The sequence below is a fragment of the Zonotrichia albicollis genome, chromosome 3, assembly GCF_047830755.1.
Source record: "Zonotrichia albicollis isolate bZonAlb1 chromosome 3, bZonAlb1.hap1, whole genome shotgun sequence".
Taxonomy (NCBI): domain Eukaryota; kingdom Metazoa; phylum Chordata; class Aves; order Passeriformes; family Passerellidae; genus Zonotrichia; species Zonotrichia albicollis.
The window spans coordinates 73,302,996-73,322,026 of NC_133821.1; the positions used below are offsets into that span (position 1 = coordinate 73,302,996).

General features: G+C 40.1%; 1 protein-coding gene across 1 annotated transcript in view; it reads right to left on the minus strand.

The window, feature by feature from the left end:
• Nucleotides 1–19,031, minus strand: part of RNF217 (ring finger protein 217) — a 63,622-nt gene that overhangs the window by 19,167 nt on the left and 25,424 nt on the right. Inside the window, exons 2-3 of the mRNA XM_074537865.1 lie at nt 12,298–12,531; nt 5,505–5,669 (exon numbers count right to left, since the gene is read on the minus strand). Of these exons, the coding sequence (XP_074393966.1) occupies nt 5,505–5,669; nt 12,298–12,531 (399 nt within the window). The remainder of the gene's footprint in view (nt 1–5,504; nt 5,670–12,297; nt 12,532–19,031) is intronic.

Here is a 19,031-nt window from a genome sequence, read left to right on the forward strand (position 1 = left end):
TCTCAGGTTACATGTGAAAAAAGATGTTGACTCCAGTTCTGGAGTTACTGCAATTCCTCAGATTAACATGAACTGAAACAAAGGTATTTTAATACTGACTTAAAGTATCTTGACAAATTAACTTTAAAATTTAATTCAAATTAAATTTTCAGGGGACCAACTCAAACAGCAACTATAGAGACTTTTGTAATTTAAAGGGTAATTTTCCCCATCTGTTAGTTCTATCTTAAAAATGTAAATGGGGGAACTAGATTTTGTGACTAATGAGAATTAACTGGTTGCTTTATTTCATTTTGAATCAATGAAATATGATTTCCTCCCTCTTCTCCAATTTACCAACCCAATTAAGTTATCATTCATCCTCACTGTGATTCTATAGAATCATGGAACCTATAAAAATCCTAGATGCAAACCAAAATTACTTCACATTCCAAAAATAAGGTAATTTTTATTGGCAGTAAGAACTTAATGGAGATGCTAGCAATAGCCTTTTATGTTCTACCATTCATATCAGAAATATCCACCTCTTAGAAACTGCCTGCCATCCTTCTACCCATGCTTTCCTAGAATCCTCCCAGCTCCACTTAGTCGTGCACTGCTCCTGAATCATTTGTCCATCTACTTGGTCCTGCCCGAAATTCTCCAGACATATTGTCCTCTTGAAACATGAAAGAAGTTGATAAGGATTTATTATCTCACAGACAAATACTGCAACTACATGTACTTCATATTTGCTTCTTCAAAAAGCAAACCATAAAAAATATTTTAGTCAATACTCATCTGCACATGTAACTGTCTTCAAATGCTGCTAATCTGGAACAACCAGCTGTACTTGCCTATACCTTTTTATTGCCAAAAAAAGGTGTAGGCAAGTACAGTGAGCAAAGACTTGATTAGAAAAAACAAAGCAAAAAGCCCCACGAACCTCAGATGCAGAGCTTGAGCTCCCTATCACATACTTGCAGACTGACAATGCCAGGTGAACTCTGGATCATTTGGTCAGGCTGCTTTCAAGCCTAAGACATGACATCCCACCAGATCAACTTCACCTCCGGTTCACACGGGCATGCCTCTGCACCCTCTGGATAATCCAGTGACAGGGATGGATTACAAACCCATAGGTTGGGAAAGCCATGGCCGATGGCTCGGGTATCCGAGTGCTCCTGCCCCACTGGCAGCACCACGGCACAGGAGGCAGCCGGGGAACGTGTGGGGCCGGGAATGCCGCTGGCTGTGGGAAGCTGCAGCCCGTGCAGGGCCTGGTACAGTGTGACTGCAGGCTGCCCTGCAGCGTGGCCACTGCAAGCCCAGCTTCTGCCTCCATGCCCTCAGTCAAAGCTACAGGCTTCACCCTGCCGCCACGGCCTGCTCAAAACCAAACACGTACACTCACCTTACAGGGGAAGGGGAGCCATTCAGAAACCCAGGGATGGCTTCCAGAACAACAGGGGTGGAAACTACGCACCAGGGGCAAACACATCAGTTGTCTACTTAAGATTCTGAACTGGAAGTAGCACAGTGGCTATTTCAGACCCTCATTTTACCCCCTCTGCATGTTACATGCCCTCTCAAAGGGATCTTCTAGGGAAATCACTGCCAAGAGCTCTGAGGATGAGTGGCCATGTCTCCTCCACTTCTGAAGAAAACCTGCACAGCTTTATCACTTTCTATACAAATAAGGACTCTCCTCCCTCCAGAAGTTGAGAATTAATTTGCAGAGTGCTTCTAAAAACTATGCCCTGAATTCTTTGGTAACGCTTATATGAATCAGAAAGGTAAGAAGCACGTGCTCCTTTATTTGCATTGACATGCTCGTTCTTAAATTTCCACTGCTGTTCAAAGTCTTCTAAGCCAGAGCTGCTACGTGGTGTTTCCTCAGATAGTGCTGCTTTTGAAATCTGTGGTAAGATAACACCAACATGGAGTATTTCCTTGGTTTGCTGTACTGTAAAAACACTTGTGCAAACAAAAACATTTTGTTGCAAACATACTAAGAAATGGTAAAAAATAACCCCTTAAAACAGTACTGGAGAAAGACAGAAAATATTATAAATTTTGGCAAACAACATCCAATAACGTAGCAAATGTGCACTTATTAGCCAATTACTCTAGAACAAGACCGGCCCTTTTTGGACAAATCTTATTGAGAAAAATGGTCTACACTGACTCTCAAAATAGTGTATAGTAAATCTGGAGAAGGCTGTAATAAATAAATTAAAAAAAAAGTCAAAATATATTTAAGATGAAGCTAAAAAAAGTAGCATTTTTTCCATATTTCCATACTGACACACAGTCACAACATCAATCTACAAATAAACATTTGGACTGCGTGTGACATTTTTATTATCTTATGTAAACACATCTTGGAGAGACCAGGTAAATATAAGCCATTCCTATTAGAAGTGCTAAAAGCTCTATCCTACTACAGGAAAAAGTAATCAAGTTTAAGCTTATCTAACAGTCCCTGCTATACTGACATTACAAAGGATTATGTTCTTGCTAATCACTTACCCAAACCGCTGAAATACTCATATTTGCCTGAGGATCTGCCTCTGTATGCACATACCCCCAAGTGTGTTTTGATTTTCTCACCAGCATGCCCAGAGAAGATAATGCATTTGATTTCTCCATGGTACAGCTAAAAAGAGTCAGTGTGTGTATGTATCTGGAGGTAGAAATAATTATCTCCAGAAGCTATCTGCAAAATATGGTCACAGTTAACACTGTCATCAGTAACATACTTTGGAAGCTACCAGAAATTTTACACATTACTTGAGTAAAGAAACTACCTTACTTAAGTTTCTACCTTAAATTTCCATTAATTTCAGTTTTAGTGTAGAGATGAAATACTAGTATCTTTAGACACAATTTAACATTGACTTTCCCTCAACCTGTTTTGCCAATTTTGGCTGCTGCAAATTTTCAACCACAATATGAAAGAGGTTAAAAATAAAGTATGTTTTCACCAGAAACATGGCCTCTGTGGACCTAGAACATAGATAAATCAAATAGTGTGTTACAAATTATTTTCTTTGTCACTCTTTATTTTATTTGGAAATAAGATTCTCATCTGATTCAATGTGATTTTATTAACAGGTTTTGGAGGGAGGGAGGGATGGGAGAGAGAGGCAGAGAAGTATTAGATGTAGTCCCCCTGACTTAAAATGCTAACTGTCAGAATGCTTTTCCCTATGTGCCCAAACACCTGCTAAATATTTGATGAAGAATACTGCTTAAGATGTATTTTTTAAACTATCCAAAGATGTATTTTTTGAATTAACTTCCAGCTAACTGTTACTTTTGATTACTTGCAGGTCATAGATTTGATTTAAAGATAAACAGTATGTTGAGAAACATTCTGGACATTGTAGGGAGGAAGAACTTTTTTTCTGAAGAAGAAAGTGAGGTAGCAACAATCAAGAAGTGAGGTAGCAACACAGTTTAATAAAAGGTTGAATTCCCTCTTCAGTATTCACTTACAGTGCCACATTACCAGGAAGGACTTAACATAACTTCTTTTTCTGTGCTAGTTTCATAAGTTTCCATACTGCCTCCCACCATGTAGGTGGTTTTATTTTCCTTTCATTAAGAAAAGAAACCTCAAGTATTTATTAAATTAGCAGCCAAACTCATGCAACTTCATGCTTCAGAATTAGTAACAAGCCATGTAAAGTTTAAAGTGTCCAACCTTTTCTTTTGAAGATGGTGAAAAGAGTTGAATATTTAAACACAACATTTTAAATTTTAACTTATTCATGCTGAATGTTAGACTTAACTGGAAAGAAAAAGGAACCAAAACTGCTATCAGCTACCACTCCTGGTTTTCCACATTAACTTTTTTTTTGCTTGGTCCACTTTGTTAAATCTTTTGTACAATTTATTTAAGTTACATCATTCTCATTGTCACAAAATCTGATACAAGTTAAACAATTAAAATCAAAACAGACACTTCTTCCCACTCAGAAAGGAATGAAGTATTTTACTTTAAGACTTCCCAGAAAGTGAACATTTTTGGAACTGACTCAAATCTATGAACTCTTACCGAAAAGCAAGCTGCAAAAACTGTTAAAAGGTCACACATGTGCAGGAGGAAGGCTAAGCAACCAGCTGCTGATTTCAGAGCTTTACAATTTTGCTCAGTGTTTTGAAATCTTTCAATTTCAAGCTATAGCATCACAGGCATTTCTTTCTTAAAGACCAAAATATGATACTTAGTAAACTGATGAGCATTTTCTTACTTGCACAGTGTAAGGCTCAAAGTGTTACATATATTTTGTATGCTTATAAGTAAATCTGATAAGTAAAAATTCAATATTAATTTTCTATGAAACAGTCCAGCTTTGACTTACTACTCTGTTGGTAGCTGTGAAAAAAACTGAACAAATTTAAGAGTGGCCTTCATTAAGGGCAACTGGGGCAGGCATGTGCAGGGCTGTTGCATCTCCTCTGAGTAGTGGGAAATACTTCTCATCTCTGAAGGGATTGATGACATTTTTAGGGTGTGCAATGGCATTTCAGTGTCCAAAATTAATAACGAGAAACACTTAAGAGAAGCATCCACATTGGAATGAGAAACACTTCTGAGATCATCAACTCCAACCTTCAACCATCATCTTGTCACCTGATCATGGCTCTGTCACATCCAGTAATTTCTTGACACCTTGAGGGCTGGTGACTCCATCACCTCCCTGGCAGCCCATTCCAATGTTTAACAACTCCTCCTGCAAGGAAATTCCTCCTGATGTGCAGTCTGAACCTCCCCTGCAGTTTGATGCTATGCCCTCTTGTCCTGTCACTGGCTGCCTGGGAGAAGAGGCCAAGTCCCACCTCCCTACACCCCCCTTTCAGGTGGTTGTAGAGAATGATGAGGTTAAAAAAGAGGCTCAGGGGGACCTCACCTCACAGGACTTGTGCTCCAGACCCTTCACCAGCTCTGTTGCCCTTCTCTGGACTCAATCCAGAATCTCCAATGCCCTTTTTGAAGTGAAGGACCCAGAACTGGACACAGCACTTGATGTGTGGCCTGTGAAGCTTGTGAAGTAGTAACATTTGATCCTACAAAACTTACAGTTTTGCCAAGTCTTAGTTTCTTTTAGTTAACTTATTGACAGAGTATTTCCAGCCATACTCAGACACTGAATACACTCAGACTCTCTGGAAAACCTGACAAAGGCACTGAATTTCCCTAAAGCTTTCCATTTCTTTAAAGCTTTATTTTAGGATTAATTTATTTTGTAATTAATTGACCTAAAGATTCCTACAATTCATCAAAACCCGCTCTTAATAATTTCCATAATGTTTCTTTACATGCAGACACTCTGCAGAATCAGTGCAGGAACCAGCAAAATAATCTGACCTGTTTTTCTCAATGGGTCATTAACAAGAAACTGCACAGCAAGTGTAAATTTCATTTCCAATGCTGAGCAGAAGCTGCAAGTATTTATTTTAAATGTATATTTGAACAGTTTGAAGCACTACCTGCAAGCCAAGGGAGAGCAGCTCACCTTGCATTTTGGACACTTCTGGGCATTCCTCTGCCCGTGTTCGATTTCGTTGGCCCAGTGACGTAACAGCTTGTCTCCCTTCTTGTATTCTTTGCAGTTAACGCCTTCATGCCAGGGAGAGTGGCACTTGAAACACCAGACAAATTGGCAAGATGGACACTGGATCTGTATAAATGAGAAAACACCACATGTTTGCAAGCTGGGTGCTGATACAACTAGAAAGCCTGTTTTAAAACCACTGCTCCTCAATTACAAGAGCAGCTGTCCAGCAAAGACCTAACATCTTTTGGAGGCTCTGTTTTAAAAAGACAAGAAATTGTGGAAGCTAGCTTGTTCTTTTCCTTTTCAAAAAAGAGAAAACACAAAAGTAATTGCTAAAGCTGGGAAAGGCCTCAATCGAATGAAGTGCAAGCAGCTTGGCTTAATCACAGGCACTACTTCCCAAAGTGATTGCATAGATCAACAGACAAAGGGCAGAATCCAGAAATCTTACTCAATTGCCTCCAATACATTTGTGAGAACACCTGGAAATTAGCTTGACAGTTTTCAGTGCAGTGGATCTGTCCTTCTCTAGGAACAGACTGCACTGCCAAGGCTATCACAGAAAGCACTTGGTCTTCTGAAGAGGTGCTACAGAGCTTGGCTTCATATGGGCTCTGAAATGGTCCTGGGAAAAGGAGCCATGAGTGAGGCTCTCATCCAAGAGCCACAACTACCAACAGGAAGTCAGGCACCTCCTTTTGCTCTTGATTGCGTCAAGGCAAGCTGAGCCTGTGCCAAACAGCCCACTTGCTACAGACCACACCTAATGGCAGAACCCACAAGCCATACTCAAACTAAGAAAGGATCTATTCTTTCCGCTCCCTCAGTTTTAAATCATTGTGTCAAACAGGTACCATCATCATCACGTCTTCTTCCACAGCCTTAATATTTTTTCATGAAAAGCTAAGGCAGCTGCTGTGTTTGCAGGAGTAATAAACACAGGCACATTGCAGCTGCATATATGACAAAAGACAGGCCTCCAACCTGGATCAGACTAAGGACAGCACGAACCAGAAGACACCTTAAGACTCAGGCACATCTAGGCTCCTGCAACATGTTCACTTTGTTCAGCAGCAAAACATCTCAGGCTCAAGCGACTGCTGAGCCCTGTCCACCACCTTCAGCTGCAGTCCACGTCTGGCACTGCCCTGGTTTTGTACCCAGCTGATGAATGGGACTGAGGAATTCAACCAGACCAGCCAAACCAAGCAGTTTTGGTTATATCTGTGTCCAGACTTGGTTCACCACCAAACCACAGAAACATTTGTGCTGACCATGTATGGATGGGGGTGCTTCTCAGGAAACTTCATCCCAGAGTGCAGTCACATGTCCTCAAAACATATTTCTCAAGTTCTCACTCCCACCAGCTGCTGTGCCCTCCTGTTGAGTCCTGACAACTGGTGTTATGCTTCCTTGACTACAATTAAGAGTCCAAAGTAGGTGCTCTGATCACCCTTACATATTTTGCTGCGGATAGCCAAAATTGTTTACACATGCAATCACTACATCTTGTTTAAAGAGAAACAACACATTAGGACTGAAACACGTGGATTACAAACATTGTTAGTTCTTACCTGAAAACTCATCCAAGGCCATTATAAAGTATTAAACAAAAGCAACAAAAAGCACAAATTCTCAAAATCTAATGAACCAGTGGCCAATATGCTGAATCAACAAAAATACATGAACTTGCATCTCAGCTTCCCAGATGAATTCTCCTAATAAACCAGCATAGCAAAAAGGAAATTTGCTGCTCTGAGGAACCTAAAGAATCATACATTTATATTTCTACAAACCAAACTAACACAGAGCACTGCTAAATGTTTACACAACACATTAAAATCTAATATGCACAAGAAAGTAATCTAACCTATCCTACCTAACCCCTATCTGTCTTTCTTTTTCCTTTTTGTCCCCCACTCCCTCCCTGCATTGAATTTATGTCTTTCAACAACACAAGTCAGCGTCCTACTGCTGGGAAGACAGATTATAGCAAGCATCATATTGAAGGGCTCAGTATTTGTTATGCCTCAGCCAAAGATGGAGCTTGTAGCCACAAGTCAATGTTCTAAAACCTGAAAACTTATCAGTTGCAGTATTCAGACATTTGAGAGATAACATAGTTGTTAACAAGTACAAACCCAAATCAACAAGGTCAGGAAGTTAAAGCTGCTTCCGTAAAAAAAAAAGCAACATAATTTAAACCACAAGTTCTGCGTGTTGGTTGTTTTTTTTTGTTTGTTTGTTTTTTGATGAATATGTGACTAATTAATTGCATACTCTATCTTTCTATTATAGCATGTATATAAGCAAAAGCAACGCAGCAGCCACCAGGATATGTATTTAAACTTACACACGCACACTGACATCAGGTGTTTCCAAATACATTAATCAGAAAGTACTGAAATACAGGATGAGGCTATAACCACATGAAGTCAAAATAACATTTCTTACCACAAATGGCCCTAACTGAACTAGTAAGAACTCTATGTTTCATTACCAGTTTCCTCTTCCACCTGTCACCCTGACAGCACCTTCCTCAAAACTGAAGCTGTAAATAGTTTTTATATTTTGAATGGGCTATTTCACTTCTCTGTGGGTTCAATGCTTCCTGAGCATAACTGAAGCACAGAGAAAACTACGTACCTTAAGTACTTATGAATCTTATTTTTCTTGGAACTAGTAGCTGCAAAAAAAAAAAACAAACAAAACCACCCTGAAACCATTCAAACTTGAATGCAACGTGATGCCCCCCTGCGCTTAAGAAACAATCAGAACAGGGCAATTAAAGCAGTCTTTCAGGTTCTTATTCCACTTTTTCTCTGCTTTCCTGAAAGAAAGTCAAATGTTATTTGATTCATGCTTCAGTACTTACACATGAAATCACCATAGCAAGGACACAGAAAAGCTATCTACATATGATTTTAAACCAGTAAAATATATTATAGTCCAGCAACACAGACAAACTATATCTGCAAAACAAAACATTAACCTTGTGTTTTCTCAAATATGTTTTTTCTCACACAAACATTTTCCCACTTATTTTATGATTTCTATTTCTGTTGATTAAAATTGAGAGAATGGATATATACACAAACTTCTATGCCACCTGGAGATCAGCCTCCCTTGAAATAGAAAAGATTACACAATTTTGTGTTCTAACTCTCTTGGTTCTTAGCTTTCTGAAACACTTATCTTTGAGGCTAACATCTTCCATTTTCTTAGCAAGCCTCTTTACTGCGAGCTACTTTATCTAACAGTTTACTCGCCTCACAGGAAAAGACTTTTCAAAACTGATACATAATTTCAGCACAAAACAGAACTGACCTGATGACAGCAAAACTGACTGCTCATAAAAATATCCCTATAACCTGAAGGTACAAAAAGCTTAGTGGGATTTTCTGCTGCTTGATGGAACAGTAGTTATATAACAGGATGGCCAAATTAATCATGCAATTAACTGATTACATGAATTACAGTCTCTAGCTGCAGTCACTGTCACTTTATTTGAAAACAAATATGAGCTCCAGCCAAAACATCTTCCTTCTCCTCATCATCAACCCATCCCCTCTCTTGAAACAGCTGAAAATAATTAACAACAAAACAAACAAATTTTGTACCCCATTAGGGCTCATCTTTGATCCAGCTCCCAGTGTGACACTAAAACATCACCATAAGCAAAAGCAGGAATGAACTGCTGAGAGAAAGAGGGAGAGCACAGCAAAATCACCACACCTGCAGCAGCTGAGGCTCAAGGCAGAATGATGTGATGTATAGCCATGAAGATATCTGCCACTTAAAGACAAAATCTGATTCAAAAGCAGGGAGCTAACAGATCAAAGCATCTGAACAAATTCCTGGTATTTCTAGAACAACTTTCAGAAACTCTTCAGTAGTTAAAAAAAAAGACAGTTTGTGTAACAACCGCATTGAAAAAATATTTACATTTGCAAACCCAAGCACTCAAGTCCTCCTTTTATGTGATGTGTATCTCTTGACAGAAGTGAACAAGAAAACCTCATGATGAATCTCACAGAGCAGAGAGAATTGCTTCTCTGTGGCAAGTCAAAAAACTAACTCTAACAAGCAAGAGCCAGAGCTTCCTCACAGAACAAGTCTTCTTACTCACTCTTGTGAAACCTTTACCTGATTCATGCCCAATGGAACAGGTAAAGCAGCAATTTTTTAATTTTTGCCCATTTCCATTGCTCTTTTGCATAACAGCTCTGAACAAAGGTTTGTTAGGGTCTTGTCTGCAACCACCTTACACTCAATTCAGAACATATGAGAGGGAGCAAGGAAATTTTCAGAGTTAATACTGGTTCCATTTATGATAAAAATATTTTATATAGAAAATTCAATAGTTCTCTTGCTGTTCTGTGTGGCCCTAAGTGGCACTAATAGTAGGAGAAAGGTTTGGATAAGAAAGCTCTCCTTTTCGTCTCCTCCTTCCTCAACATACATGTTAACTTCCAAGGCTTAGTACACCAAGACTTGAGTCCCAGCCAATTGAACTGCTGGACCTAGATCAGCTTAGCTGACACAAATCAGTAATAAGAAAAAAAAATTTCAACTTTTCTGCCTCTTTAAATTTCCATGTTACTTAAAATTTTAAACACTGTATAAAATTTTAGAAATGGCATTAACATTTTTAAAGCATCAGTTCAAATAAAGTCTTGGATTTTAGAGTGCTTTCCCTTTGCAGTGTATAAAAAAGCGAGTGTAGGGGCTGTGCTATAACCCTACCAGTAGGCTTGTTCCCCACACGAGTCAGTTCTCTTGAAGCCAACACTTGCAGTGCTGCTGCAGAATTCATCTGGTGCAACTGGTGTTTATATTACTTGCATATGAACAGGGCAGCCTCAAAAGCCTCCAGTCAGATGTCTCCTATGCTATACACAAAAGAAAATGTCTTTGCCTCCCAACAGCCTAAAATACAAGGCACAATGTGTACATGTAATCACTTGAGAACCCAAGAAAACAGGTAATATTGGCCCACAGCTATGTGTGTATGTAAATTACTCACATACACTCCATGTCATATACAGTCATTTAAACCTTCTCCCTGCAACAGTCTCTACAGTCATCATAGTTTTTAAACCTTCTCCCTGCAACAAAACTTCTTGTGCTCAGCTTAAAACAAATCACTAAAACTGTACCTACATTAGAAAACAGTTGAGGTTCAAAGAGCATGCTGAAGCTCAGTGGACCACGATCATCCATACTGCTTGCCAGCATTTTCCTAATTATATTTCTGACTAGCATCAACCAGACATTCTTGCACACAACACCTGGGCTCAGCTCAAAGGACACATTTTGCCTGAGTCTGTTGCCAGGAGATTTCAGCTCTGCAGATCACAGGTATACACACTGAATCACCGCATGACCAGTGAACTGCTCCTGGCTTGCACTATGCATCACACAGTCTCCCATTCTTTCCCATTGTGGTTTGTAGGGCAGTTGGGAACATTTTAACTGTAGCATTTTAACTCATAAAAGAGCACTGGTCGTGCCCTGAGGAATGTTCTCAGATCTGGCAGGCCTGTGATACAACAGCTGTACCACCAATGACCCACACTTATGGGACACTAACAGCCTCTGATACCTTGAGAGGAGCCTGCCAAAGCATTACAAGCTCTGATCTACCCTGGGTTACATCTGATGGGTGCTGATGATGAAGCAGATGGGTGAAGGAGAATAGCTTTGGGCAGAAGGAATTTTACTTGCAGTTTCAGATTTTTTTCACCTCAATGTAAGATGACAAATTTGAAAACAGAGTCCAACAGAGCATGGCATGCAATTCATGCCCTACACAGATATAAACAAGTAGCTCATAACTTAGAATTAGCTTTACCAACTTTTCAACTCCAATGAATACACAACCTTCCACCTTTTAATCTTCATACTGGGCTGAATCTTATGCTGTGTAATTAGGGCTATCTAAACAGTCATCTAAATTCCTACTGAGAAGAACTGGTTTGTCCAGGAAAGGCCAGCTCAATCATGAAATTAACCACAACAAATCTAATAACCGGATAGAAAACTATCACAGAACATGGTGCTGCAGACCACGGTTGCCTTCTGGAACTCAGATGGACTTTAAGCAGCTCAAAGCTTATTTCAAATTCTTGCTTTTCATCTTTGATTAAAGTCACAGTATAAGCGACTCTTCTATGAAAAGAAATGCTGCAGAAATAGCTTTTCCCGCCCCCTCTATTTCTCCAAATTCTGCATTGTGAATGATGAGATTACAGTAATGTATAATCTCTGGTAAGGGAGTGAAGAAATCAGAACCAACAAGCAGGACAGACAACAGCTCTGTTACTAAGGAAGAAGCAAAGCCAACAGCCTAACATCATAGATGCCCAGAATTCACTCACCAAGAGTTTCAGGGAAAACTTATAAGTTGTGTGTCTAAAATTATCAGTTGTAGTGGTAACTCCCCATTCCCAGCCTCTTCTGACTGTGACTATTGTTTGCATGTCAGAAAGAAAACACCCCTTAAATTAAAATGTATATCAGGACAAAATTATGCCACCTACCAAAAACAAAATACAGGCTGAAGAGTTCAGCTGCTTGAACTGTTAAAAGTCAATTATTACTTAATCAGTGATGTACTACTATGGGTTCAAATTCCTAATCACAGCTTGCACACAGCTCCAGTGAAACAAAAAAGTTCATTTAATGCTCACCAAATGCTGTCCTACTTTTGCAGTGCCATCTAACCCACAGCCCCGGCAAGCATGCTCACTTTGTATTTGTTCTCCAATTTGGCAGGGGTAGGAATGTGGCCTCTCCTCCGGAAGGTTGTAAAGTGCTTGCACTGAGGGCATGGCTTGGTGCTGGAGTCAATGCGGCTGAGTTCCAGGAAGTATTTATACTTGATGATGTCGTCATGGGGCAGGTTATAGAGCACAGTTGTTTCATCCAGGTGTTCGCTGCACTCTGTGATGGGGCATTTTATATCCGCTTGTCCCAGCTGCACCTACATAGGAACAAAAAAAAAAAGAGCTTTTGCCTGGAAAAGTTAAGTGAACATTGGTGAATTTTGTGAGGAAAATTAACTTCAAATACTGTAACAATTCAGAGACTATTCAGCAATGTATCTTCAGATAATTTCATTTGTGTTTGATGGAGTTACACCGAGCACAGTGCAATTTTTCCAGAGAGCATTTTCAAATCCAAACAGAAAAGCTAATTGCCCTGACAAGTGCAATTATTAAACATACTCTCTCAGTGTATGTACCACGGCTACATACACCACAAAACCAAACACAAGTCCTAACTAACCATGTCCACTTCATACTTTGGGTGTAATGGTGAGTGCACCAGTCATGGCTCACAAAGGCTGTGAGAAAGCAGACAATGGAAACATTGGCACACTGATTCACTGCAAAAAGACCTGGGAATCACAACACAGGGAAAATTAAAAGTCAATTTAAGATCAGCAGCTCTAACTCCAGAACCTTGAGCTGGTTCCTGTTCAGTACACTCAGTGCCTCTGCAGTCTGCTTTCAAGAAGCTCCTGACATGCCATACTGCACATGCAGAAAGTTTCATGAGTTGAAGGTTTTAAAAAACATGCACCCTAACAAAAAAACCTTAATAAAAACCAAACTAAAATCGGACAAACAAACAAGTTTGAGGTTAACAGGGCAGAAACTGTTGCTGATCTAATGAGTCGTGATGGTCCCAAGCTGATCCATGTGGTCAGAAATCCGCAACGTGTTTCTAGAGTTCCTGGATCCAAGAACCGCGCTGGACCCAGCTCTGCACCCTTCATGCTTGGCAGGCTTTGACTGCTCGGACTCCATGCCAAAACAGCAGATCTTACTTGCTCTGGGAGCACCACAGTTGCATTTGCTTGGCAGTGAGCCCAAGTTAATAAACCCTGCTGGATCCTGAGAGTCTGCAATGACCCAGCTAGAGCATGTTTGTGTCTGCCCCAAGTGATCTTGAATGAGTGAGTTTTCACTGCACAAGTGCAGCTGACCACCAATTCAATTCCTTCCTTATAGAGTATCTCCACGAAGGGACAAAGGGTGCAACCAGCATCTCTTTCCAGGAATTACTATTTGAAGGTTGGCAAGTTTGATTTCCCCACACTGCTTATTCTTTAACATCCTCAATTAGAGAAACCTGCTGAACAACACAGTAAATAAGACAGAAACGCCTCAGATCTGGATGCAGATCTCATTGCTGCATAGTGGTACCAGAAGACACAAGGACTCCACTAATGCAGTATTTAAACTAAAAAAGGAGGTCAAAACCCTAAAAAGCAACACAACACAACCCTGTCATTGTTGCTTCAGCAACTGCGCCACACGAACTCTACTGAATGATAGCTCAGTCAGGAATCAGAGGATTAGAAGAGTCATTACAACATGGTATCAAATGCAAGGTTTATACTGATTAAAAAAAAAAAAATCCTACTGTACCACCTCTGTTCTCTCAGCAACGTAGCTAAAACTTAGGAGAGCAAAGGGATTAGGTACATGTTAGAGACAGAAATGCAGGGTGTGGATGGTGGCAGTGACTCTCAGATCAAAGCGGAGAACACCTCAGCAAGCTTTGGTGCCCTGAGAAGCCTTGGCTCATGGCACAGGCAGGTCAGGATGGAGGCAAATCTGTCTGCAGTATGGAGAAGAGGCAGCTCCCAGTAATACATCCATTCTTAGGAGGGAAATTCCTCACATTTAATTTCCAGCTCTAGAAGGTGCGCAGAGCTCTGCCACTTGCAAATAATGCCAGGCTCAGTTTGGCTTTTACACAGACGGGTACAGGAGGAGCATGTACTCCAAGACATAAAAAAAAACCAACAAAAAAATCCCCCAAACCTCACATACTACATGCTGGGGAATGCCAGCATTTTGTACCTGAAAGACACTGACTCACCAGCAGCAGCAAGTAAAATTGAAACCAAGTATGTACTTAAAAAGCAGACAACAATCAGTACAGCACCACAGAACACAAGCATGCTCAACTAAGAGAACAATTTGTTACAGAAACACAATAAGCTATTGCACTCGGATTAGCATCAGCTTTTTTTTACGCAAGTATAGGTACACTAGAATCGAAGAGTAAAATTAATCCCACCTATGACTATATCATTAAAAAAAAAAAAAAGTTACACATTAGGGAGGTATTAAAAGAGCCATATCTTTTTGCCAGGAGTAAACTAAGCTACAATGAAGCAGCACTACATAATGAGAAGATGCATTGTATCTGACAATACTAAGGCATTGCTTATATTAAATGCTAGTTAGAACAAACCTGCATTTATAAAACCAAGGAATACAAAGCTCAACATTTTCTGTACTTCATGCCCACACAGAATATGATTAATATATGTGGTAAGAGTAAGGTGTGGTTTCAGTGTTTATTTTGAAAATATGTTTTACACCCACTTGAAATAAATAATTTTAACCTCTGTAATAGTTTCAGCTTTTCAAGTTTGGCAAAGACTGAGCCTTTTCCTGTATTTTGAATGGGATTGAAGTGAACAGAGCTTGCTTGCTTATTAGCAGTAACTTCAATGGAGCCTTGTCCTACCAAAACAGTCCATCTTTGTGCACGAACATCAGCAATTGATGGAAGTAGAGCTTTAGAGGTAGCCTGTCAGGCTACCTGCTGCCATGAACTCAGGACATGCTACAGAATGAGAAAGGAAAAACAAAGTAAAACAATCTGTTATGACACTGGTACAAATAACTAGTTTCATTATTTTCCTTCGTTTTCTTTTTGTTTTGCGGAGTCTTATCCCTTCAATATCAGCTACTCACAATGTCAAACCCCCAAGTTTTAAGAAAACTGTGCATTAAGAACTTTAGAACCCTCAGTATACAGAACAGCATGGTGTACTTTCACAGCATGAGGAAGGACTCATATGTCTAAGAGCAGCTGAGCCGCAGCAGTGTTAAATGTCAGGCAGCATCTAGCTCTTTTACTCAGCTGTGCTTCACTTCTATAAAGCATCTCAGGAGGGGATACTCTACTTACAATTCAGAAGGAGAAAGCAGGCTCCAGCTCCTTTCATCCTACAGAAAGGCAACATTTAAATTATCAGGAGAACAGTATGTGCCTCCTCCTGCCAATTCCTGACATTTCATTTTAAAAGTGTTTTTATTGGCAGGTGGTAGGGAGGAGAAAGAGTGGGGGGAACAGAGACAGGACACATACATGGACTCTACACTGATTTACTTACTGCCCAAGAAAGCAGTGATACCACCAACAGAAAACAGAAGGCAAGATACTTTAAGTCAGAAAATCATTTCCACACCCTGAGTCTTCTTTCAAAGGAAATCTTTGTTTCAGATTTTGCACAGAAAGCAAAGTTCAAACTAGACCAGATTTATACCTGTAATTTGGCCAGCCCCAGGCTGGATGTAATGTGACATTTGCAGGCTGTACTTGTGCTGCTGTATTGCAGCTATATTCCTTAAGTAAGGGGCCATTCTATTTTATAACACATATCTACAAACCAGCATTTTCTAACTGAAACGTCTCTCTTAGTTCAGAGATGCACATTTGCTCTTAGTTCTTAAAGCTGAAAGTGAACGCAGCCATGCCAAATACACACTTCTGTAGAGAAATTTACCTTCTACCAGTGTGCCACATTGTTCCCTGTAAATTACCAAGGAAGTTATGCATTAAAAAAAATATTCTGGAGATGTGCAGATGCAAGGGAAGGGACAGTATAGTCTAGAGGACTTTCATACTCTAGGTAAAGAAACAGCTGGATTAAAATTCCCTTTACTTATAAGCAAAATCCTATTCCTTTCTAGTTCACTAGAAACATTTCTTCCATTTTCACTGGTAAGTTACAAAGCAGTGAAGAATTACTTTTCTTGTACATTTAGAAAGTGTGTCATTATCAATTTAGTTTCTTTAAAAAACCAGTACTAGTTTGTGGAAAATACTTGAAGGAATCACCACGATTCAGAACTCCACAATGGCAGGTACTAACCAAATGAAATCAAACTAGACATGATTCAAGAAGTGCAAACCAAAGCCAGTTCAAACTTTTACTATACATTTTGCACCTGCCTTTAAGGCATTTCTGTTTTTCATATTAACTTCATCAGTCTGGATCCCTAATTTGTGCCAGCGATATCCTGGCATTCTCCATCAAAATTCTTAAAAAAAAATCCTGTGAAAAATACATTCTCTTTTTTCAGTTCATTCCTCCTCCCTCCTTTGCTCTCAAATGATACAGATCCCCAGGGGTGCTGCAAGACAAGCAAGAATAAACAGCTAGAACTTATAGTAATTAGATCAGCAACTACTTAGGTTGTGTCACTACCAAAGAGTAAAAACATCTTCTGTTTTGTGTGTGTCACCTCCTCCACAGAACATTTTCACAAAACTTCTTGCCTGTTGTTCATCACTTCACAAAACATACTCCATAGGGTGTTTCACTTTTACTCCCTCTTAAATTCATTTCTCAACAAACTTGCAATAAGCTAATTCCTGAATGCCTGTCTCACTCAGGTGGTCCCCCATCTTCTCTGACAACCATCTGTAAAATCACACAAGAGTCATCACTCCTCTCCTCTCCTCAGGAGGGAAAGGCTTCACTAGCCTTTATCAGTGTATGTATCACTGTCCTCAAAAGGATCCAGAAGGCATTCAAAATAATACATTTGATCTGCCGTTAAGATCATCTAAAGGCTATTTACTATTAACAAAGGTTGAACCAGAGTCTTTTCTATTGTGGCAGTAGCTTGGGTTTGTGAGGATGCTCCCCTTCACATGTCCTCTGGGTCTTTGTTTTCCTTTCACAAGCACCATGCCTGTGGATGTGACCATGACAATGACACAGTGACTCCTGCTCCACACAACATTCAGAGAGAGTGACTAAGGCACAAACACTGCAGGCTCTAGCAGACACCACCTCTTCTAGTTTTGACAACAATTTGGTCTCAATGAGTTTTGCATTAGTTACTACACTGTCAGCACAAAAAAAGACACAAAAAGAAGCAAAGTCTCAGGACCTTCGAAGTACCTGTCAGTCCCTCATCCTTCAGGTGAAAGGCACTCACAAGCAAGAAGCTGGAAGAGAATTTAAGTGTACAGAACTGCATCCAACCACCACCAGCACCATCAAAGCACCTTTCTGCTCCAAAAGCAAGTCTTCTGAATGCTTTACAAAGCATAGTTAAACACAGCATCAACTTTAATTCTTAAAGGTCATCTAGTTTTTACAACTTTAGCCACAGGCCAAGACTGCAGCTTCATTCATAACTCTGAGGACCACTGTCAGGAGCACACTTACACACATCCATGTCCCCAGGAGCACTGTGGAATGGTGCAGCTACACACCAGCGAGGGTCACAGCCAGCACCACCTGTGTGGGAAGAGACCAGAGTGGCTTTAGCCCCAGAAACAACCCAAAACTTTAACTGGCAAAACTGTCCCTGGCTGCCTGGAGCAAAACCCCACACCATTTTGTTTGTTTCCCGTTGAAACTTCTTTTTGACTCCACAGTCACATCTACAACTCTTCTAAAAAAACTCTGAGAATAAACTAGAAAAATATTCTTCAGAATGCACCTAAAACACCACTAAACCTATTTCTTAAATGCCTCTTAATTTGCTTTCTCATTTGATGACATGGTGACAATTCTACGCCTTTTTTCTTCCACAGAACTAGACATTACCTCACATGGATCTGATATCAACAGAAACATTCAGATTTTCTTGTTCTCACCACACAGGAACAGGGTTTCAGAAAATTACTTATAGAAAGACAAACTAATATTGAAATTCTCCTTTGCAAGAAGTGAACAATTATCAACATGGAGAGCTCTCCCTTTTTGTCTTTTCATCTTCTGTTACTTCATTGAGCGAATTAAAAAAGGAAACAATTTTATCTCAGCATTGCATTTAGAAAAAGTGCATTGCATTAAATCATGCCTCTGCCTGCTACTACTCATCAATCCTAGTGCACGTCACCCGCAAGCATGGAGGTTATCTGCTCTCTGTTCTGGTGTTCTGAAATCCACAATGAGCTGAAACCCAGAGCAGAGGTAAAGCTCAGTCCCATGCCTGGACAAAATCAGGGCTGGTACACCTGGAATGGCTGCCCATTGAACTGGGTCACTCTCTGGCAAAGAGGCATGCCAGAGTTACACCGACTGACTAGTTAGAGACTGACTAGCAGAATGCTTCATCCTGCACTCTCCAGGGCTCCCAAAGGTTGTCAAAGTTATCTTTCACCTTTCCTCCCCACACGTGTGAGGGCAGAGGGAAGGGGAAATCCCAGTGGAGCAAGTTAACCTGGGAACAACAATGTAAGAAACTGCAAACCTTGGAGGAATCTAACCCAAACCCACAGCTCTCTCATTCATTAAGGGAAGAATGAAAAGCACAAAAGCTTTCTGATTTTGCCCAGGTGTGCATATTACTAATGTAAGTATGCTGATGATGATTTTTCTATTCCTTAGAATAGAAATTCGCTTTAATAAAAGATCCAAAAATGCTCTTG